Source organism: Natator depressus, chromosome 3, assembly GCF_965152275.1.
Source record: "Natator depressus isolate rNatDep1 chromosome 3, rNatDep2.hap1, whole genome shotgun sequence".
Lineage (NCBI taxonomy): Eukaryota > Metazoa > Chordata > Testudines > Cheloniidae > Natator > Natator depressus.
The window spans coordinates 59,587,749-59,612,390 of NC_134236.1; the positions used below are offsets into that span (position 1 = coordinate 59,587,749).

The following is a 24,642-nucleotide window of genomic DNA, read 5'->3' on the forward strand; positions in this document are numbered from 1 at the left end:
ATGTCACTGTAGTACCATCATGGTGAAGCTCACCAATGAATTTAATCCATCCCTTTATCCACTGTTTCTCACAATAAAGGCTAGATTAATCTATTTTAATTTTGACATTTCTCCAAAGAAAATAATGTCTTTATAGCTTGCTCTTACTTAACTTTTGTGTGTGACCCCAAAGCATATTTGTTACATTTAAAGAGTGAATTATTTTATATTAGCTAGAGTATTTCCCTGACTTGTAAGAGATTTCCATATTGGGGAGTTTGCGTCATTATCATACAGTGAGGTTAGACAGCTCTTGGCTGTCTGTGTCATACTTTTCTAACTTGAACTGTCATAAACTATTTTCTAATTTGTATGTCTGCAATATATAAAATATGATCAGAATGTTTTATTTTAAAATGTTTTTAATTTATGTGTGCGTGTGCATGTTTAAAGAGTAGTGTGGACAATTATAAAGGAATAATGCTCAATTCAACCAAAGAATAATATATTTATAAGATCCCACATGGACATCATGCTCCAGTTTGATATATGAATTGCTGAAATTCTGTTAAGGAATTAATATTCTCTTCTACTATTTTCCCTAGCCATTTGCTTACAAGTAACCTCAAATATTTCATATCCTTGTTGTTCAATCTGCATGGCACCACAATAACAGTTTATCCATGTTGACATGACGGCTTGTTAGTTTACCAGTGTGTTTGCAGTTGCATTCAGGATGGAGTTTATGGGCTTGATCCTCTAGTCCTTAATACGATGTACAGTTCCATTCACTTCAGTTATGATAGAGGTCTTGTAAGATCTGGCCTTCAATCAGTAGGTCCAAAACTCCTGAAATTTGAGTAGAGTGGGGGCAGTTATCCAATTTTTTTGTTATTGATTGCTCTGCTACTATAAAGGGACCATCTTCTTAAGAATGAGAGACCAGACAGTGTTCTTGTAGGGTAAATCTTGGCCCTCTCCTGAGAAATGTCTGCCCATTGCAACCTACCATTGATTTTCTCCTGTAGTCCATAATTTGCATCTTCTCTACCATAACATTTCATCTAAGTCGTCAGGCTGAAATTCCAACTGCTAGTGATTCAGTCTTCTGTTAACTTTGGCAACTTCGCCACTCAATCTGAATTTTCCAGATTTTAAGGAATCAGTGAAGTAGATAATTTGAGAACACAGTGAGGAGAAAAAAAGATAGTACTTGCTGACTAGTCAATCAAAAATCTCTATTATATTTATGACTGGCACAGTCAGAGTTGCATTGTTAATGAATGTTTGCTGTCATATAACAAATTTCCTATTACTAGAAGGTGACCTAAGATTGAATAATTAAAACCTCTGTGTGCCAAACCCGCAGGGCCCAGTGTTTCTATTACCAACAGCTAAGAATAAACAATAAATCAAATAACTGAATTATGAAAAGGTCAAAGAAATACAGCTCATCACCATATTTTTCAGAATATGAGTTATTAAAATTCTGATAATCATGACACAATTATAATGAGAACAGGACATTACAGTTTATGAATCTGTTATTGTTGCAATAATTGCAAAGAGAATAGCAAATGCTTTAAGATTAATCCATTCTCTGACAATGTAAAGACTCAGATTAAGTCGTTGTCTTGTTCAGCTCCCATACTAAACTCAAGAGGTCCAAATGTCCAAAAACTGCCTTTTAATTTAGGGCTACAATTTTGCACACCCAGATATTTTGCACCTGCAAAAAAGGAGAATTTGTGTGCCTGCAGAATGCTGATGTACAAACACATACTGTGTTTAGTGGGTTCAGATGATTGCAGAAAATGTTGGGAGCAAAATGTCTGTAGCTGAGGGGAATCCTCTTTGAAAAGTTGGCTGTAATACTGGGCAAAAATTATTTTTACTTTTTTTTTTTTTTTTTTAAACATCTGCAGTTTCTCAAAGGTACAGCTTTTTGTTCCTGTGATCGAGCTGCTGTGGAAAAGTGCTGCAGAATGTCTGATATTTACAGTTATTTCTTGTTAGGCCACATTGTGGCTGGCTCATTGCCTTTCCTCCTTAACTTGTCCTCCTGCTGGCCAAGGCCTTTATAAAAGTGTGAGCCTGGCTCAAAACTCCACAGACCTCCATGGCATCTACAAATAAAAATCAAGCTGCAGTCCAGAGACAGCGCCAGAAGAAAATTCCAGAAGTATCTGGGGCTGCATTTCCTTTACTATGACCCCCTTGCTCTGATGGGAGTGAAGCCTTTCAGTAGAGCTGTGATGCCAGAGAACATGGCAGGGGAGCACCAGGGACCAACAGTCTGAGCAGAGATACAGGATCTCTCCATGGATGATCCTGGCTATCTGCATATCTCAGAGGATCTGGAGTTGGGGGGAAATCCCAACCTCCATGACGAAATGATGTGGCAGTAACTGTGAGGTAATCCTCACAGGACTTTCCTCTTTCCTGGGTTTACTATGGGAGAGGGTGATCTGGCCCTGAGTAAGGACTTTGGCATGTGGCCCATTGTGACTATCACTAGTATCTCATTTTATCTGTGAGGAAGCAGTAGTAATATTCCATCAGAAATGGTTGTCATTACCAAACTGTCAGCTGGATGGACAGTGCAGTCTGCACAGTAAGGGTCAGGAAGCCCCAATTATCTAAGACCTTGCCTACATATGACTTACCTGAATTAGTTAAGAACTGATTATTTTATTAAATTGATGCAACCCTTATGAATATACTCTGAAATCAGGTTAAGAGTGTCCCTGCTAAGAGGTCTCATTTAATTTTTGCGGATACAGACTAACACGGCTGCTACTCTGAAACCTGTCATTAATTTAATGCAACTTCTGTGTATAGACAAAGTTTAACAGATACTGGTGCTCACCTAGTTTGCAGACTTTTTGTATTATATTTAATACAAAAGCATTTGTTTCTCTCATCAGGACACCGTCGTGGCCCTGCAAGCCTTGAGTACATTCGGAGCTCTCATTACTTCCAGAAAAACAGGAATTGATCTAACAGTGACTGGACCTAGTCTGGAAGCTCCAGTAACGTTTTCTGTTGATACTCAAAACCGTTTTCTTCTTCAGACCAAAGAGGTACTGTAGAAAATGAGGAAGAATTCTAATCAATCCTGTCACCTGAAGATATTTTGAATATGTTTAAATCACCATGTCATTCTTTCAGATTGTACCTATGCAACCGATGGCCATTTCAGTTTCAGCAGAGGGTGTTGGGTTTGCCATCTTTCAGGTACGCAGGAAGATATTTTATACTTACTCCTTTTTTTAAGATCCCTTTTTAAATGTGGTTTTTGAAGAAAGAATGTTAATAGGAAATTTCATAAAACTAGATCAATAATAAGAAGAATCTTGTATTTATATGAGAAGAGACAAGGCAGGTGAGGTAATACTTGTCTCTCTCATCAACAGAAGTTGGTTCTATAAAAGATATTACTTCACCCACCTTGTCTCTCTCATATCCTGGGACCATATGACTGCACAAAACAAGATTGCACACAACTTGTATTTATATAGCACCTTAAATGAATTCCAAGGCACTCTACTAATTGCCAAAATGATGTGGGTCAAATTCTGTGCAGACTTTTCCCCTGCACAATCACTGAAGCCAGTGTGATAGGTTGTAAATCAGTGCAGAACATGGGTACACTCTTAGTAATGTATAGATTACCTTTCCCACTTCTGAACTGTCACAGTTGTTTAAATGCTGTTTAGGGCAGAAAGGGAAGAAGGCCAAGTTCTCTTTAGCAGGATTTAGCTGTTTTGTGGTACTCTGACATCACAAAGAGGCCAGAATCTGCTTGCAATCTGCCAGTAGGGAATGCTTTGCACCAACCACCCGTACCCCAGTATAAGGGAAATATGGGGGATGTTACCAGATGTGCCCGTTACTTTGGGGTATGCTCATTTATTAGGATTACTCTTGGGGGGGGGGGCGTTCTGTAATTCTATTAATGTACTGCTTATGTCACTTGTGTGTTCATATGGAGCTCATCTCCTTCCTTCTGCAAGTCCCCTTCCAATGGAGCTATCCTGCAGTACCTAGGTTCCCCAGGACTGGGTTCCTCCAGCCCTAGAACTAGATGAACACGCACACACACATGCGCACACACACACACACACTAACAAGCAAGTCTGAGCAGACCGGGTCAATCAGGACTCTCAAGCTGATCCCCTCATATGTCCCTGTACTCAATGGGCTGGGTTAAGCAGCACCTTTAAGCTGTCACCCTTATATGTGCCCCTGGTCTCAATAGGCTGGGCTGAGCAGCACTTTCAGCTGCCCCCCTCTGATGTGCCACAGGTTTAACACGTCCCTATCCCACTTTCATGTTACAATTGTACTGGTAGTAACCCACTTGATGAGTAAATCCCACAGTATTTTTGGGCACTACAGGGATCTTTAGCTTAGGTAAAAGAAGCGTTGCTGCAGAGCAAATGGGGGAAGCTAAAAACATAAAAGAGTAAAGTTCAGAGAGAGAGAGAGAGAGAGAAGCAGCCAGCTTAACCATAAAAGTTATTTATTGAATGATAGTGATAACTACACAAGGAGAGCCTAAACCAACAAAACATACATTATCAAAGGTTAATACCTGAGGTAGAAAGGAAAACAGAGAGAGAGAGAAAGAAGGGGATCTCACCATTCCCTGAAGCTTGAACTGGTCGGGGTTCCCAGGTGATGGTGGTAACTCAGGGCCCTGAGGGCAGGAGACAGGCAGAGCCTGTCTGATGCTTAGATCTAAGCATCAGAACACTTACGTGGGCATAGGTAGGGGTTTTTGTAGAGAAAATACAATGGTTCAAGGGAGAACACTAGATTTGTTTATGGGTAAACCGGTCTCTGTGTATATAATGTCTTCTGCAGTTTCCACAGTATGCATCCGATGAAGTGAGCTGTAGCTCACGAAAGCTTATGCTCAAATAAATTGGTTAGTCTCTAAGGTGCCACAAGTACTCCTTTTCTTTTTGTGAATACAGACTAACACGGCTTCTTACTCTGAAACCTGTCAATAGGAGCTGATCACTCTTGCTTATGGGTGGTGTTTTCTTCCAGGGAGCTCACAATGCAATTAGGCTGCTTCAGTATTTTGGATACCAATCAAGGATTTATTACTAGAATTGGTCTGATAATTTCTGAGCTGGGTGTGTACAGGCGTAGGTTCATTAACATCTGGAGCAGAGATTCCCATGATGCAGTGCCTCCCTGCTTTTCTGATCTCAGAGTTTAGTGTGGTTCTCTGTTCTCCATTCTGTATGCAAATTGAGATGTCTCCCTGTCCCATCTTTCATGCAGATGAGGCTAGGGGAGGTGTCTCTGTTTTCCATTCTGTATGCTAATGGAGATGTCTTAATCTTGTCACCCTTGTCAGGAGGGGTCTAGGTGTGTCTCCCAGTGCCCTTCGCTGCTCTCTGCAAGCCTTTTCTCTGATCAGTTTTGGTTCAAGAAGAGACAGGTGGTGGTGGTGGTGGTGGTGGTGGGGAGGTGTCTTTCATGAATCAGACAGGCTAGATACTGTGTCCTGGTTCCCCAAAAACACAGAGCTGACTGATGTCAGGGAGGAGGAGGGAAAGAAAAGAAGTAAAAGAAGTATAGCAGAACTTCACTTTGCCACACCTCTGCTGGGATCCAGAGGACCTTATGGTATGAATTCAGGCAGCCCTAACTTAATTTTTGTCTGCTGTGTCTCAAACTAGGGCTGGCACTGATTGGTCCTCAGAGGGACCAGTAACTGGCTCCCTTATGCTTCTCAGTTTCCTAGCTTGCAGAGCTCAGCTGCTGAAGGGAATCTTGTTCATTATGTTCAGTGAAATTTCAGAGGCAATTTATGTAGGGAAAAGTAGGAATATAGGAATTGCCATTCTGAATCAGGCCTCCCGTCCATCTAGTCCAATATCCTATATGACAGTAGTCACTGCGAGATGCTTCAGAGGAAGAAGCAAGAAACCCTGTAGTAGACAGTATGGAAAAGCTAGATCTTATCTAGCATGGGGATTAAGCTCATTCTTCTTTATTTAAAAATATAGATCACTGTATATCTGGTAGTTATAGGCTGTTTTACCACAATGCTTTAAAAGGCTCCCACCATTACTATGCCTACTCAGGGAAAATAGAGCTTAATCTATCCTTGCCATAAGTTTTAAGTCAGCAAAATTCCAATTCCAGTTTCTTATAATCTGTTTGATCTTCTCTTCGATGTCCTGACACATCTAGGAGACCAGGAAAGAGAACTGAAAGCTTGTTCTTTAAAATGATAAATATACATATGGATAAATGACATTCACAAAGAAATTTGCATGACTGGACATTACCAATGAACAGCAGTTAAAGGTATATACGTTGTTTATTCAGCATCAAGCTGCAATGCCGGCAGACTCATAAATCATCAGTCTTTTTTATGCATTGACATAAATGCTAGTTGTGTTTACAACAAAGTTCCAATATGTTAGAGAATAATTTTAGATTCCACACAGTGGGCCAAGATGAGAATGAATATCTCAGTGCGGCAACATTTGCTCATCCATCATATCAAAAGGCCTGGGGGAGGGGAACTTAGCAAGGATGGTTTCCAAAAGCAATGATACTACTTAACCTTCACCATTAATGAGAAATACTGTATAATATACATTTTTAATAGACTACCACGAGACCTAAGGTTCAAAAACCAAACAGATGTACGAAGGTCTACATTGCTGGATCCAGTTCATATGCTTCATCTAGATCAGGGATTCTCAACCTTTTTCTTTCTCAGGCCCCCCCAACATGATATAAAAACTCCACGGCCCACCTGTGCCACAACAACTGGTTTTCTGCATGTAAAAGCCAGGGCCAGCGTTAGGAGGTAGCAAGCAGGGCAATTGCCGGGGGCCCCAAGCCACAGGGTTCCCACGAAGCTAAGTTGCTCAGGCTTTGGCTTCAGCCCCAGGTGATGGGGCTCAGGGCCTGGGCTTCAGCCCCATGTGGTGGGACTTTAGCTTTCTGCCCTGGGCCCCAGTGAGTCTAACTCTGGCCCTGCTTGGCGGACCCCCTGAAACCTGCTCATGGCTCCCCAGGGGGCCCTGGATCCCTGGTTGAGAACCACTGATCTAAATCAGCCTTAGGTTGTATTTCTTCTTGTAGCTTAGAGACAGAGATGCCACAATTTTATCCTTATCTTCTTGCAGCTTGGCAGAGCAAAGACAAGGCATTGGAGTAAGGCATTTCATCCAATAAAACTATTCCTAGGCGGGACCACCTCTCTCCTCCTGCTTTCCTTGGTGGGGCTGCTTTTCAGGAAGGAGCTCTGATATTGTTCAAATCAGATTTCACTTTTCCCCAGCTGCAAGCAGGATCTGGATCTTGTCTGCTAAATCAGATAGCATATGACAGCATGATTGTTTTTCTTCAGCTGGGTTCCACTGTCCTACACCTTATCAGAGTGCAGTAGTCAGACACTCTATTCCGCGGATCTGACTTTACCTCCAGATGTAGCATGTCACACACTGATTCATTTAAATACCAGAAAGTCCCATACCATCTCCTGTTGGGATCTCAAGGACTGGCCATTATTGGAAGAGCTTTAGTTCTCCACAAGATAGATTCTTAGAAAAACCTGTGTAATTCTTGATGACTCTGCTTGATACTTTATAACCTTCTCTGACATTGGTCTCAGTGGGCTGTAAATGAGTTTCAGCTGCCTCTACTTCAGACCCTCTAGGTTGCCATGAAAATTGCAGAGGCCAACATTTTTCTTGTAGTCTCTTGGTCTTGCAGTTGATAAACTTGCACAGCAAGCTATTGCCCTGGTTTGGAGAGGAGCAGGATTAGTCCATCCCTATAATTTGAAAAGGAAGGTAGCTCTGGCCTGGTTTGGGCAGACGGTGTCCGTGTCCTAAAGAAATTTATCTTTCCTCTCCTTAAGCCTTTTGGACAAAGGGCCAGATCCCCAGTTGATGTAAATCAGCCTATCTCCATTGAAATGGAGCCACAGCGATTTACGCCAGCTGAGGATCTGGGCTGAGATGTGCATTTTCCCAACATGTTTTCACCAAGGATAATAATTAAAAGAGAGAAAATGCTGCAAATATTTCCTTCAACAAATGCCCTCAGCCAAATACATGTTTGTTATGGTGATAGTTTAAGAATAAGAAAGGGAGAGGAAGTTGTCCTTGGCTGTATGGAGACCTTCAAAATAACTCACATATTTTTGGACGTGATACCATTGAAGTTATTTTCTTAAAGTTCTTTTGGATGCAAAATATTAAATTTCAATTTCCTCTCCCTGCCCCTCTCTGGTATTCCCCTGTGTTATAAGAAGAGTGGACAAGTCTGCCTTTAACTGATTCTCTGCTACTTAGTTAGGCTGCACCAAGGAAGGTGGCTTCAGTAAACCTTTTTATATTAAGAACTGTTTCCATTCCTGTGCGAACCTCCCCTCATCCATGAGAAGGGAGGAAGGGAAAGTCAGACCTTAGCAGCAGTAACTCATTCCAGTAAAATGTTTGCTAATTGACCTGTTCAGTATGTTGCTTCAGATGTCCATGTGCTGGTGGTAAATTCTCATGAATTTGTTTTTCCTGGCAAAAGCTAAAACAACATTGTTCCTGTGATGACAAATTGCTGTGTGGGTTCCAGCTTGATTATACCAAACTTACGACATGTCTCCAATAAACTGACCACTCTATCCTCTGTGTTATTCCTGAACTTGTTCAGTTGCCTCGGGATACGTTGTTGTTCAAGATAAGTGTTCATTTCAGAGCCAGTGGTGTTTTGCCATCTTTGTGGTGTCTTTATTGAATCATGTCTGTACTTGAGTGCTAAATTCAGAGGTGCTATACAGAGTGACAGGAGTAAACATCTGTAAGTTGGAGTACATGGTGTAACTCACAAGAAGGGGTCAGAAGATAGAGCAGGAAAAGCAGCTCACAGAAAATTAAAGGCCCCTCTATTTGTGCTGACTTACTTGTACCACGCTTTGTGGTACCTTTGAATTTAGACTAACATCTTTTCTTTCATTGTCTGGCATCATGCTAAATGATTGTATGGCAATGGAGTACAATTTCCTACATCCTCTCCTATTGTACTGTTGTAGTGATGGATATAGTGATGTTGGTAGTTAGTTGTATTTGAAAAGATGAACCAACTCTGCTATTTTCATATAATAAGCAGAAAGTAAAGTTCTTTTTGCTGTTCCCAGAGATTTATCTAGAAGGCTAAGAAGACAGGGAGAGAGTATCGGTTTGTATATGCAAACTATCTAAAAGGAAGGTGGGGTGTAATCACAAGTCTTTCCTTTTGTTGGGTATAATCACAAATCTGTCAAACGAATGTTTATTAGCACTTAATAGTAAAAGTTTTCTCACCATCTTGTAGTTGTTTTTGTTGTTCTAGGAATTTCAAAGTTGAGCTTTTCGTTGTACCAAGTGCTTTTCTCCCTGAGGTGCTGAATTATAAACTCTTCCTCTGGTCCCTTTCCAGATACCTTGTCCTGCCAACCATGCTGGTGTACTGTGTTTCGGTGGGAAGATATTGCCATTATAAATCAATATCACATGGCAAGGTTCTCAGTCTTAAGGCATCTGACATTTATGTCTAACTCTCAGCAACTTCTAAATGCTTTGTGTCTGGCATGTTTGGTTCTCTATGCCACACCAGTCACTTCCCTTCCTCGGTGAATGTTCTCTAATGACTGTCACATGAAAGTGCTCATGGTCATTTAATCCTGACCTCAGCATCTTTGGTTTGGCTGTTCACATTTATACTTTCCTAAAATGTTGTGATAATCAGATCATCACCTGATTAGTCAGACCTTTCTGAAGAAATTCTTGTTCTACAACCCTTCTCCAGCTGTTTCAAGTGGCTGATGCACATCTCCTACACTAAATACATCAGGAATCCTCTGTAGTGGTGTCCAGTGTATGGGCTTCTTTTATATGTATACCACGGTCCTCTGCTAGACACACTGTCACATTTCCTTGTGTAGCTCACCTGGCAGAGGCCTGCATTTGTTGAACTGGCAGGTGAAAGCTCAGTTACTGATATTTCTGATTTGTGTTTAGCTGATGACTGTCATGGTGTCTTTTTATTAGTGAACTAGCTGATGTGATAAATTGGTCCTTATTAAGGTTTAAATAAATATATCTCTCTCTTACACTGAGCCTAGAGTAAAATGCTAACCATCATCTATTTTGAAGGTAGAATTGCTATAATATATCACACATAGGATCAAGGTAAATTCCGTAAATAAAACTACTTTGTGAGTAAAAATTCCTATTTGCTCTCCTTCCATATTCCCAGGTCTGTGACTGTTTTTCCTTTCTAACTCTGTTAGTGTCATTGTCCAGAGTTTTTTCTTTCGTTGCATTTCAGAATTGACAGGAAATATCTGCAGCAGTGCATGTTATCAAATGGTAGAAGCTAGTTAGAAAATTCCTGCATTTTATGGAACTCACACATTTTCCTCAGTCAGGCCCTGCTAAGGTCTTAGTGGATGGCACTGAATCATAAGACAATCAGAGTGTTGCACTTGTAGCTTTCTGACACTTCCTGTATTCCTTTGAATATCATATACTGATCTGTCAATAAAAAGTATTCAGTGGCTACTGATGGCTGACACTGGACCACAAACAGAGAATTTTGAGAATCCAGATTTTAGACAATCACTACACTTAATATGATCTGTTCTCTAGAGTTCTACCATTATAGACTTTGAGATCAAGCCAACCGTCTTATTGAACTCATTTTTGCTGTACAGACTTCATCTATGTCTTGTGTTTGTACTCCCATAGCTCAACATTATTTACAATGTGAAACATTCAGTCATTGGTAGAAGGCGCAGATCTGTCCAAAGTCAAGAAGCTTTTGACTTAGATGTTGTCGTAAAAGATGACAAAAATGACATAAACCATTTTACCGTAAATGTATGTACAAGGTAAGTAACTCATTTGGTGCTTCCGCTGCTTCTCTTGATCTGTACGGTATTGATACTATTTAAGAGGAGTGAAGTACTGTATGTATTTTTTAATGCCTGTGATTTAGATTTATATCTACTACAGAACAAATTAATGACTTCATAGAAGAGACCAATTATTAAATTCAGAAGCAAATATTTAAACGAACAAAGAGATATCTTATTAGATCTGAACAGATTATTAATTAACATAATTATAAAAAACAAAGCTGCCATTTGTCATCTCATTTTTTCGAAGTATGAGGGTTTCATAAAGGTTAGAGATATATGGAAGTGTTTATATGCACAATAATATCATTTGAAGTTTCAAAGGTTTCTGGTTATCTGTGCTGCTCAGCGATAGAAGATCTGCAGGTTTTATCTCAGAGCTGATGCAGAACATTTTTGACGGAATGAAATTTTGTCACAATATGCTGTTTTGTTGAAACGGAAACATTTTGTGGCGATTGGTTTTGAGAAAAACTTCGTTAGGTGTGGGGAGAACAAGGCTGTCATATTCTGTAGCCTGGTATGTCTGAGACCCAAGTTCAAGTCCCTGTTCTGCCTGATTCAGAGTGATCTGCAATGAAAAACCTGTCTGCTCTGAGTCAGACAGAGCAAGGACTTAAACCCAGGTCTCCCACATCACAGGCCAGTGCCCTAAGTACCAGGCTGCAGAGCATGACTGACACACACACAGGCCCCCTGCCATTTCCCATATTGAAAAGTGCTCTGGTTTCTGTGTGAAAATGGACATTGTTCTTGCAAAAACAATCAAAAGGTTTTGTTTTCATTCCAACGTGGAACAAAGGGTACCAGTTGTGAAAAGTGTTTTTTGTGATGTGAATACATGTCCACTAGAAGTGGACTGAGATCATCAAAATCACTTCCTGTAAGCCACTGAACAGCCATAGGATATTATTAGCTTTTATATTTGGGTTAGCAGTGAACAGGTGGCATAGAACCGCCATATCTCATTAGTTACCTCTGAGTCATCCAGTCAGACAAGAGAACTGTGTTCTTAATTCCTTTGCTGGCTTTCTTTGTTACTTGGCATGACACTGAATATATATATTAAAGGGAAGCATTTAAAGAAAACATCTTTCTGTAGCAGTTTTCTCATTAGACACATCCTGTTGTGGTTAAAGAGCTCCGGATACTTCACAGAAAACCCTGAAGGACATTGTGCTTGTATATTATATATTTACATTTTTCCCTTCTTTCTGTGCTTTACTACCAAGGACACTGGGAGAAAAACAATCTTTAAGGGCTTATCTGTTCCTGTTGAATATTTCCTCCCTTGAAATTGCAGCTCCCTTGTGACATTATAATCATTTCCATGCAAACGTGACCTTTGCAAACCATCACATTGTTCACGCTGCTTATTTTTTATACCCCTTCTCTGTACACCCTTTGTATGTTATTTATTTTAACTGTAAACTCTTCAGGACAATGTCTGTGTGTTACTCTGTTTGTACAGTGCCTAGCACAATGGGGCCCTGATCACAGTTGGAACTTCTTGCTTCACCATAATACAAATAATAATACGTGTGTGTGTGTGTGTGTGTGTGTGTGTGTGTGTGTGTGTATATATATATATATATATATACATGTATATATAGCCAGATATGAGGTCAGTGCATAGAAGATTGACTTCATTGGGTAATAACCAACAGGAGCGTATAAAATCTTGAAACAAAAGTCCTGATTACATGTATATGTCTCTGGTAATAACCCCAGTGATACAGGAGGGGTTTAGGGACACTGCAGTGTATAAGCAGAGCTGTCTGTAAACAGAATGTTTTTCAAAGTTTTCTGTGAAGTGAACTCCAGCACAAATTGTAGGCACTTCAGCGACATATTCTATGCTAATATACACCACGGGCTTGGGGGTAATCTTAGCTGGATGTCCCCATTTTCTTTCCCTGGCTGAGATATCTGATTCAGAGCTTTTGACCAATGATACAGCCTGGAAGGACCCCATCTCTCTCCTCTTCTGGGATGCTGAAAGGCACTGCCACTTTTGACATCTTTCTTTGTGCAGCCACTTCAGAATGGTACATGGTCATTCAGGACCAATCTCCATCAGTCTGGAGCCTAAGGTGGTCCACATGAGTCCTGATGATTCTGTGCCAATGCACCTTAGGCAGGATTTGACCCTTAGAGTAACAGATATGTGCCTGGATCTGATAATCAGATGGTTTTTCTCTGATTAATGGGACACGGTTCATGCCATGTGTACTGAATGCCTAAATAATTTTACTGTTAGTCATTTTGGAATCCATATAACATGATGTGATTTTCCATTTCAGCATAATCTAGAAATCATAGCAAGATGCAGGTTGTTAGTTCAGGAGAATTCCTAAGCTGTGGACTGGTTTGAGTAGTTATGGGTGTGCATCTTTGGTCAATGGCTGCAAACACCTCAAAGTTTTTTCCAATACCAGCCAGCAGAAATTCTGTATTGCTTCAGCCAGCTCTTGAGCAGACTTTGGCCAAAAGCACTAGGTTAACAGAATAACATTTGCCCACCATGTGTCATCTGCATGCTGTTGACCTTTGAGCCTGTGATGTCTCACAAAATCTCCTAGTGGAAACTGTGCCAGGCTGACAATATCCTGCAACCTCCTGGATGAACCTTACAGAATTAAGATACACTTTATTGAATTAAGTTAAACCTTATTGAATTAGGTTCAAAAATTTTGGGGCTTATTTTACTCAAAATGCTACTGTGTCTGTTATTGTGGCACTGTATATAACTCCTCAAGGAGGAGAGAGATGCTAATGTAATTCTTTCAGTTATCAGACTCTTTGAAGCTACCTTCTGGAGAGGTGCCCAAATATTCATTCAAACTAGATTTCCCAGGGACCAAGAGACAAAGAAAAGATTTTTGGATAAATAGCCTGGTTTTACACAGGCTCATTGCCTTCTTCCTGATTCAGCAAATGGACAGGACCCGTGGTCCACAGAGGGCCCCAATCCTTAAGGAATGGTTGGCAGGACTGGGCCCACTGAGGCTCCATAAGACTGCGTGCTTGTTCAGAGCTGAAGCTGAGATGAACTGGTAACACAAGGAAACCCTGCGGGTGGGGTGTTGAAGGACTGCTCCTGCCAGAGCCCATGTTAGTGCTGGGGTGATCTCTGGTAAACTTTATTAGCATGCGTGTAGATTCTTTCATGGTTTGTAATATTTTTTCTGTGTAGTCCTTCGACCTTAAGAATAAAATAGGCTGCATAGAAAAAGCTGTGTGGTAAATATAACTATGGGCAGTCCCACTGTTAACCATCCCTGAATAGACAGCAAGCAGGCCTGCTTGGGCCGCCTGCCTCTGCTGGGAATAACACAGTGATGGCAGGGAACTGTTCAGCCTGGAGATCCCCAGGTCCAAAAGGAAAGAGAACTGTGCCTCCATTCAAGAGGGGTGATGGAAGGCTGAGACTGGGTGCCCTTGTTGGACCATAGAAGGGGAATGCAGGTGCAGCTGTCCTGAACTGTGACAGCGGCGTGATGGATTTTTGGTTAGAAAACTTGCAGGATTGGTAGAGGAGCATGTGCTGTTGTTGCTAATTCTGGATGGCCTTGCCTCTGCATGCAGTGGGATTTCTGCTGTCTCTAAGGAATAGGAAGGCATGCTCCATTAGCTCTACTCACTCTGCCCTCTGTGCTTACTGGCTACATATGCTTGATGTCTGTGCTCATTTGCTGCCCTCTGCTGCATGGTGCAGAGGGTAGCTACAGCTCCTAGACTGCTGGAGGAATGATCACATAACCCAAAGTTCCAGCCCAGGGTCTCCTTAATTCAGTTAAGAGACACGTTTTTCTTTTCACTTCTTTCCTTCTATCACTTTCCATTTTCTTAGCTGTGTATATGTGTGTGTGTGTTTTTAAGGGCCCATGTTACAGAGGAGACAATAACTGGGACTATCCCCTGCCTCTCTCTGTTTTTTTGGAGGAAGGCACATGTGTAATTGTTAGGGGATAGATTTGACTCACTTTTTGGGGGGGAGTACCAGGTTGTTTGGGTTGCCCATTGTTATTTTAGTGGTACCCAGGCTAGATAGATGGCTTGGATGTTTCTATATCCTCTCAGCTGTAATTGTAAACACAGACCTAATTACATCCAGTTCCAATTCAGTTATTTGTTTTCAATAGCAGCTACTTTGGCACAGTGCCTCATCCAACAGATGGTTTCATCTGTTTCTAATCTCATAAGCCAACCGAAGTCAGCAGTGGTGCTGTATTTGTTTCAAAGTCCTATCTGTGTTCAATCAGCCATGCTGTCAGGCTTAATAGCATTGCTTTGTGAAAAGCAAGTCTTCCCCTTTTTTAAACCCATCCAAATCTACAAAGAAATAGTTTATTCAATTACTTTCAACTACTGTCAGGCATTCAAAATGCAGATTAGAGACATGTTCCATCCTCAATAACAATGGTGGTTTAGCCTCAGTGCCAAGGAAACAGCCTGTGCCACCTACTTTATTTAAAGAAGCAATCTTGGCTGGGCATGGAAGTGTTACATGTAGAAGAGAAAGCCATACATATATTTTGATAGTTTCATTGTGTACCACGGTATGTTACACTCCTGCTGTAGAGAAAAGTTTTCACCTCCACCATGTGATACTCAAACTGGCAGAAGATGCTATAATAAGCAATATTCAGGGGGAAATGGAAAAATTCAACTTGCTAAACTTTCTCTTTCCAAAACCAGATGGCTAATATGGAATGAACATTTTAAAATTGTATTGAAGGTTGGAGAGGTAATCAAGTGATTCCATTAAGTGAATTATGGACCCTTATTGGAGAAATAGGGAGCAAATTCAATAGACTCTTCAATCTATAAATTTACACAAAAATACCAGAAAATGGTAGCACCAAGTGATATAGTTTTAGAATCCCAGCAATGTACAATCTGGGTTTTCTTGTAGGCCTCCTTTAAAATTTGCAGATAATTATATTACTACTCTGCATTTTTGGGGCCCATGTCTACTGTTACTGCAGCCAATGGCAAAACTCCTTTTGGCTTCAGTGGGATCAGAATTAGGCTCCTGCAAATGGTAAATAACTGCAATACTTTTCTTTGCTCAGAGGTTAATCTACTCCTTGGCCATGTGTTTGAGGTTGCTAGGGGGAATTGAGATATAAATGTTTGTCTAACTTGTTAATTTTCAGAGTATGTTAAATAATTCGCTTAAAACCTTAGAAATTCAACATCTGTCCTCAAACATATCATCTTTCCTTCATTTCCCAAATACTATACTTTCTATATTATAATGTGGAATTTAAATAGCAGAGCATTTCATTTTAATGTTAGAATATTTGATTTCTATTAAAAGTTTTCTTGTCTCCATTTTTTTAAAAGGTACTTGGGGTCCGGTGCATCTTCCAAGAATGGTATGGCCCTCATGGAGGTTGATTTACTTAGTGGCTTCTCTGTATCACCAGATTTCATTTCATTAGATGATCCCGTTAAGAAGGTGGAAAAGGACAATGGGAAAGTCAACCTATACTTAGACTCTGTAAGTTGAAAAAACAGGAAAATCCATTTGTAATGGCAGGTGCTAAACTCAACTCACCAGCTATTTGATTTAAATTCAGAAGGACACCTTTATAAAAATCATAGTTACATCTTTTGGGGAGTCAGTATGGCTAAACCATTACTCACAACACTGTTGTCAACAGGACTGCATGTGTAGGTAAGGACTACTTAGATCAGTATGGGTTTGCTGGATTGAGCCCTTAGTAAATTGTTTGCTTACTTAAATGATCTGTGATTTGGCTAAATTTCCAGAGATCAGTTTAATGACCTAAATTCAGACTCTGGTCTTTAGAGGTGAGTTTTTAGACCATTAGCCAACCATCTAGTCCCCATCCCTTCCCTCACAACACCCTATCTAGAATTCTCTGAATGTATTTTTTTTTTGTATTTTTCTAGCTAAATGAAACACAGGTTTGTGTGGATATTCCTGCTGTGAGAGACTTCAAAGTAGCAAATACTCAAAGTGCCTCCGTGACTATAGTGGATTACTATGAACCTAGTAAGTGTTGGTCATTCTTGATAGATCACTGTGATTCACAAGCTAAAATATGCAGTTATTGTATTCATGAAAGCAGAGAAGATGTGAAGACCAGGAAAAGCCACTTGATACTTTACAAATGCTATAGGTTACTCTCCAGTTATCTGCAAATGTGTCAAGAGTTATAATGAATTACTATTAACTCTTCTAGTCTTAATGGAGCAGTTCTTAGCTGGTGTAGATCAGCATAATCCTATTGAAGCCAATTTATACCAGCTGAGAATCTGGCCTAGTGTGTTTCCAAAACTACCAAAATGAAGTATGAACTCTGGTGTGGTTCAATTACCAAGTTAATGATTATCTTCAGGTGGCCCTTCCATCTGTTTCTTATTTAAATACAGAGTTCCTTAGAGGAGAGGGTGCCAATATTTTGATTTCAATAGTTATGTAAAAAAAACGTACATGCAGAAATATTTCTCAGGTTCTGTTTTAGGTGTGGCATGTGTTTTGACGAAATTCAGCAATGAATAAAACTCTTGGGTAAAGTTGGAGGCTGTGGGGAATCATGTGGAGGGGTGAGGTGGGGGGTGGGGAGAAGAGCTTAAGATAGGCCAGAGAAAATGGCAGAGGGCTGGGTCCTCCTATTACAAACTGACCTAAACTTTAATAAAGATTTGGGTTGTATACAGTTTTTATTGTCCATCCCTTAGTAGACCCAGAGGAAATCCAAATACTCCATGGCAGAGCGTTCTTTTACAAAGTACTCTATCTGGATGGAGGTAATTAATTCAGCCTATATTAAATAAATATAATCAAATCCTAGGGATCAAAATTAAAATGAGGAAGTGGCAGAAGTAATTAATTTATCCTGGCAATCTAAAGAGTGTTTAAGTCGTAAGGTGTTAATTAACACACTGTAACAATTTGTACGTGACATGAATACATAATAGCTGGAATCTGTGGGCCAACTCCTGCAGTCCTTACTTTGGTGAAATTTCCATTAACCTTCAGGACTGACTGAGTTCTACAGGATTTAGCCTTTTATGTGTAACACTGATGATGAGCTAATCTCCAAAAATGACATAGTGAATGTTTAATATTTTTGAATTTACAGTGCGTAAATAAATCGTAGACTTATAGAAATGTAGGGCTGAAAGAGAACTCAACAGGATGTCAGGTCCACTCTCCCACCCATGCTGGGAAAGGATTAAGTATGTCTAGATCATCCCTGACAGGTGTTTGTCTAACCTATTCTTAAACCCCTCCAATAACAGTGATTCCAAAACCTCTCTAGGTAACCTGTTCCAGTGCTTAACTATCCTTACAGTTAGAACGTTTTCCCTAATATCTAACCTAAATCTCTGTTGCTGCAAACTAAGCTGATTACTTCTTGTTCTACCCTTAGTGAACATGGAGAGCAATTGATCACTGTTCTCTTTAAAACAACCTTCTATATATTTGAATACTGTTATGTCCATCTCAGCTTTCTCTTCTGTAGACTAAACATACCCAATTCTTTCAACCTTTCCTCATAGGTCAGATTTTTCTAAAACTTTTATATTTTTGGTTGCTCTCCTCTGGACTCTCTCCAATTTGTTCACATCTTTCTTAAAGTGTGGTGCGCAAAACTGGACACAGTATTCCAGCTGAGGACTCACCAGTGCTCAGTGGAACAATTACCTTCTGTGTCTTATGGATGTCACTCTTGTTAACACATCCCAGAATAACATTAGCCTTTTTTGCCACACATCACACAGTTGACACATATTCAATTTGCGATCCACTATCACCTCCCTATCCTTTTCAGCAGAACTGCTGCCTAGCCAGTTATTCCTTATTTTATATTTGTGCATTTGATTTTCCTTCCTAAGTGCAGTGCTTTGCACTTGTATTTACTGATTTCAGACAAATTCTACAATTTATGAAAATCATTTTGAATTCTAATCCTGTTCTCTAAATTGCTTGCAACCCCTCCCTTCTTGATGTCATCTGCAAATTTCATGAGCATACTCTCCATTCTGTCCTCCGAGTTGTTAATGGAAATATTGCAGACCAGAGCCCTGCAGGACCCCACTTGATATGACTTCCCAGTTAGACAGCATACCACTGATAATTGCTCTTTGAGTATGGTCTTTCAGCCAGCTGTGCGCCCACCTTATACTGATTTCATCTACACCATATTTTCCTAGGTTACTTATGTGAATGTCATGTGAGACTATGTCAAAAACCTTGCCAAAACCAAAATGTATCATGTCTACTGCTGCCCTCCTATGTGTTAACCCTGTCAAAGAAGGAAATTAGGTTGGTTTGCCAGGATTTGTTCTTGACAAGTCCATGTTGGCTGTCACTTTGCTTATTATCCTCTAGGTTTGAACACACTGACTGTTTAACAAGGCATCACTTAGTGGCGTAAAAAGTGAAGGTGTAATGTACAATTACATCTTGTACTGTTGTATAAAAACTACAATATAAACCACAAATACGCCACAGTGTTAACCCTAAATAAAGAAAAAGATTGCTTTGCATATTATTCTAGAAGCAGGCCATTCCGAGTGCTATGTAGGAAATCACCAATATACTTAGTGAAGCAGCAATTTTGCCAGTGCATGTGATTACAGTCAAAGTAATATTGTCCATGATGTTCATTAATCAGGTATCATAGACAGTACAATAGCCTCTGTGCCAGGACTCTGGCAAGGGGTTTTGTGAATCTTTCCCCATGCTGTGTTAATAAGCAGAGTTCCATCCTATATGACATATGCCAGGTGCTTTAGTGCATTAAGTGCTCTGGAATTTTCTATCCTCACCCACAGCTGCTGAGAGAAAAACGTTGAATGTGCATGTTGGTTGTAAGGGTGTGAGCAGAACCTTGTCTAATCTGATTAAGTATCTCTATGCCAGGTTTCTGATGAGGAGCTTGGAGAGCTCTTATCTCCTGGGTGTGTCAAGCAATGTTTTATCTACAGCTGGCCATGACATTACATTTCCTTTCTGCAAAATTTTTTTTGAGGCTTTGGAAAAATTTCCATTCTGAATTGGGATGAAAAAACAAAACCATCGCATTTTTTGCAGACACGAAATCCTGCAGCATTTCATTTCAGAATTAGTGAACCGTACAGCCGGTACGGTTTTCTGTCTCCAAGGCAAAGTGTGCGCCTCAGGCTCCCTGGGAGACCTGGCTCTGGTGGGCTTCAAAGGAGCCTGGGAACCCTGGCTCCCAAGCTCCCCATCACATGGGTGGCAGCCCAGCAGGAGAGCTGCAAGGAGCCAGGGAGCTTGGGAGCTGGGGTCCCGGGGCTTCCAGGCTCCTGCTTCTGAGCTCAGTGGCCTGCTAGGTGGGTTGCCTAGGAATCAGCGTGTTCTGGCAGAATGTTTCAGTGTTGACAAATTGGCATTTTCCAATGGAAGAATAGTCAGAAGATTTCCAATCAGCCCTAGTTTTCTCTGTGACTGTGGATACCTGAACATGTGCAATTCAAACTACCTTTTTGTAAGGGTTTGTGCAAGTACATTGCAAAAACTTCAGGGATGGCAGAAAGTGAACATAAAAAGGGGCAAAGATTCATGTCTAAATTTGAGCAAATACAAGGAATTTTTGCAGTATTTGCCCCAGTCTGCATTAGTGTTTGGTCCCTATGAAGTTAAATAATCTCTTTACTGTTATTGTTTGTAGCTGCAATATACAGCTGTAAGTTATTATTTTTTTCTGAAGCATTGGCCAACTGCTGGTGATGGATTTGAATTAAAAGCATTGTTTTCCTCTTGCATTCTAGATTCCACTAGAAGTCATAGCATTTCAGTGGCTTGGTTCATCCCAAGTATTTATTTTAAGAAAGAAACCTGAACAAAATATCTCAACCAGCTATGAAAATGCAGGCTAAATATTTGTTTGTTTGACAATGATTTCCATTAAGATCAGAAGCTGATGCTTACTAACCTCTTTGGACAGGGAGAAGAGCAACGAGAAGCTACAATTCAGAAGTGATGCAAGGCTTGACATCTTGTGTCTTCTGTGAAAATGACTGCAGTCTTTGCAAAAGAGATACGGACTCCAGTAATGGCTCTCCAGGAATGCACCAGCACTTTTCAGCGATTTCCCTGTTCTGCTTATTGTTTGTGATCCAGGCAGGCTTGCTACAGAGTTGGATGGTGTAAGAAGACACGTTTATGTAGCACTTCTGAGATTTCCATAAATCACCCAAAGAAAGTTTTATATTAATAAGAGCTGAAGCGTCACCCAGAGATATCAGAGACTAGCCTCCCATTGTGTTCAGTAGAAGCAGGATTGGGCCCATAGGCTAACTCGCTGGGTCAGAAAAATGTTGTGTGTTTCTACTGGACAAATTTAACAAATTCTTAAATGCTTTTTTTCATGCTGTAGTTATTTACATTTTCTAAAGAAACACAGAATTAGATTAAGTGAGAAAACAATTAAGACTAACTTTCTATTTTCCAAATGTTCTTTTTCTCCTTTCAGCATTATTTTTGTTTTGCTTACTGTTTTTGGACGGGTGTTAAACATTAAGGAATAATGTTAGTTTCTGGAATTATTCAGAAAAATTATCTACCCTTTGATTTGACTTTCAGTAAGCATAACTGTGGGTTTGTATCAGTACCCTGCTCAGTTCTGTTCTGCACACCTAAGGCTGCTTAATACTGAACTCCATTGTACACGTTCATGATTGGACAATCGGAAAAGTAAATGGAGCTATCTACAAAGCCATTATGGGAGCCAGGAAATGATGCATTCACAAATGGCTGATAATCAAAGAACCATCAAATCTTTTTATCATGGCAAAGAAGAGAGCTTTTGCCAGTTTGTAAGTTACATATTTTTTAAAAATAAGCTATTCAAAGGTTTCAGAGATTTTAAAAACTCTTTACATTGAAAGAAGGCTTTGATTCTTACAGTGAAATTTGGAAAGCAGGGACTCTACCCCTGGGACTTTATTTCTGAATATCCTAAAAAATAATAATAATAATAATAATAATAAACACAACTTCCCTCCTCATAGTGAATGATCTAGCCATTGAACTCTGGGAAGTGGCAAAGAAATGTGATTGATACCCAGGTGCCGACTGGCAAACCTGTGGGTAGCAGCAGGAGTCCAGGATCAAAGTTGGCTTGACCCAGTTCTGGTGTCCTTGAGCCTTGTAGAAAAGCCACTCTGGAGGACCTCTGTTACAGGAAGCATTGGCCGACTGAACAGGGGTGCTCGGGCCTGTGTTCCTTATGTTAACGATACAGGCATCCTTAGCCAGCAACAGCTATGCAAAGAAACATCTGCTGCTGCACAGTTTTAGTATCTGATCCTGCAATCCATAACTCCCATTATTGATTGCAGGAAGGGCTTGTAGGAATAGATTAAGTGGAGTGAGTGAGTGTGTGTGTGTGTATGCTTATCTTTAAGCATATAAGCCCATGCTTCAGTGCTTTACTAGATTGGGACTCCAGGGAGGGAGGGTAGGAGCTCCTTATTCCAGATTATGGACCTGCATTTAGGCCTAAATCTGCACTCCATACTCAGGTAGAATTCAATGTGTAGTCTTTGAAAGTTCTGCCAGAGTTGGACGATAGGATCCGTTTCTGCTTTTGCTATGACCGCGAGCACCTGTTTGTTGGGTAGTTATGCCCCCATCCCATCCTTACCAAAATTGCCCATAGTATTTAATTTGACTGTTTTTTTTAAAGCAACCAAAATGATAACAGTTACTATAAATACAGAGCAACTGCAGTTGTGACAGAAATAGAAACAAGACAAAATTTTAAAGTTACGGCTATTATTTGCCCTTCATACACACTCTTGTGTATTAAGTCTCTCTGTGTGTAATTAATTGACAGAGTCATTTTGACTTTCTTGAGTATTGTTTTCATCCAACTTTGCTATTGCTTAAAATATATATATTTTTGTAATATTTTTTAAAGAAAAGGGATTAGTTCAGAGCCGCATTGTGCAGAGGGATATAAGGATTTTCTGCACAGGGTGTTACCTGCTGAGAGTTTCTTTAAAATCAAAATGTAGCTTAGGAATATTCAAAAATTGCCTAAAGCATGTGTATGTGTATATATATATATATAGAGAGAGAGAGAGAGTGTTAATTTTTTAAAATTTTTCATAAATGTGGGGTCTCATTTTGGGTCTGATCCAATGCTCATTGTAGTCAGTGTGTGCCTTCCCATTGATTTTGATGTGTGTTGTATCTGGGTCACTGAGTAATTGAATAGTATTTTATTCTGAGCTGGATTGTGTCTCACTTGTATCTTACCCATTGAAATCAATGAGGCTCCTTCTGAGTACAATACCATGCTCCTGAATAAAGGTCTGGAATCTGTGAGCAGTTCCATTGTTTTAGTGGGACCCAAAATTAATAGGAAATCAAGACCCCAGTATAAATATTCTTCCGCTTCCTATGCCTACCAAGTCCAGTTTATCAGTCAGCTCTTTGGTCCCAAGTATAGAGCATGGGCAGTCACAGATAGTGTATGCTGTGGAAGTTATTTTTTCACTTTGTATTGGAATATACTGACTCGGTGAACTTCAAGAACACTTCTTCTTTCACCTCACACTCTGGTTCTGGTGGGCAGCCATTGGGTCTGTTGACATGTCATGTTCCTCAGATTTATTCTAAATTTTCAGAACACAGAGCCCGCTACTTTTGGCTTGTACTGTACATAAAGCTATCAAGAGGAAAATTGATATGTGGTTAATATTATGAGAAAGAGGCTTGTTTTCCAGTGGAAAAGTACTGGAGATGAACTACTACTTTCTATCAGTAGATGGTGGGGAAAAAACCCTGAATTTTTTGCAGTGAATCGTAGCTTCCCAAATACTCTCCAGAAACACAGGTTCAGATTGCTTTTGTCTAATTTTTTTGCAGTGTAGCTTGTATTAGTGTTCACTTAACTTTGTTTTCTCAGAAACTACACATGTTTTAAACAGTTCTTGGCTGTCTAATGAACAACACTAAGAAGCATCAGTCATGCGCATCCTGTCATGAAAAGTGTCAGGATCAGTATATGAACAGTCCTTTTTTATGTACAGCAGGGACATCATTAAAAAAAATCCAAATCTGTCTCCACACTAAAGAATATTGATGAGGCATGAACATGCACAGCATGTAACTTGCCATGTAAAACAGAATATTGACTCTGAGGGATCTTTAATCTGTACACTCCATTGACAAGAATGATGTCACCACATTGTTTTTTATTCATAGCTAATGCCTTTAGTTTTGTATCAGAGTCATGGGATAATTATGTAAGTATTCTGATTTTGTATTTTATATTTGCAGTGGATGTATCTGAGGCAATCACAGTAGTGGACTCTCTTAAAGAGCACTGTTAAGACAATGCTTTTGAACAGGAGTCCTGTTGTGTGTTGTCTGACGGTTGCTGTGCGTTTGAAAAACATTGTGTGTTTCAGTATTCTTTGAAGCTCCCAGAAGTGACCATACAATGTATTTAAAACATTTGGGGCCAAATTCTACACTCACTTTCATCCATACAATCTAACTGTAAGCAATGAAGCTGCATGGTGATAGCTGAGGGAAGATTTTGGACCTATATGTTTAAAATTTTGTATGTATCTCATATAGAAGGCTTGTATATGTTGGATTATATCATTGTAGGGTCAACTGGGCAATGTTTCCCCTTAGCTGTGAGTACTTCATAATGACTATACATGGACTGTGAAGTTTGCTCACGGGGGCAGTTCAG

At 40.0% G+C, this 24,642-nt stretch overlaps 1 protein-coding gene across 1 annotated transcript in view; it reads left to right on the forward strand.

Annotated features, from left to right (window-relative positions):
• CD109 (CD109 molecule) overlaps positions 1–21,182 on the forward strand; it is a 115,338-nt gene extending 94,156 nt beyond the window's left edge. The window contains exons 28-33 of the mRNA XM_074947991.1: positions 2,907–3,062; positions 3,151–3,216; positions 10,749–10,891; positions 16,271–16,427; positions 16,844–16,946; positions 20,875–21,182. Coding sequence (XP_074804092.1) covers positions 2,907–3,062; positions 3,151–3,216; positions 10,749–10,891; positions 16,271–16,427; positions 16,844–16,946; positions 20,875–21,080 — 831 coding nt within the window. The 3' untranslated portion in view covers positions 21,081–21,182. The remainder of the gene's footprint in view (positions 1–2,906; positions 3,063–3,150; positions 3,217–10,748; positions 10,892–16,270; positions 16,428–16,843; positions 16,947–20,874) is intronic.
• The last annotated feature ends 3,460 nt before the right edge of the window (positions 21,183–24,642 follow it).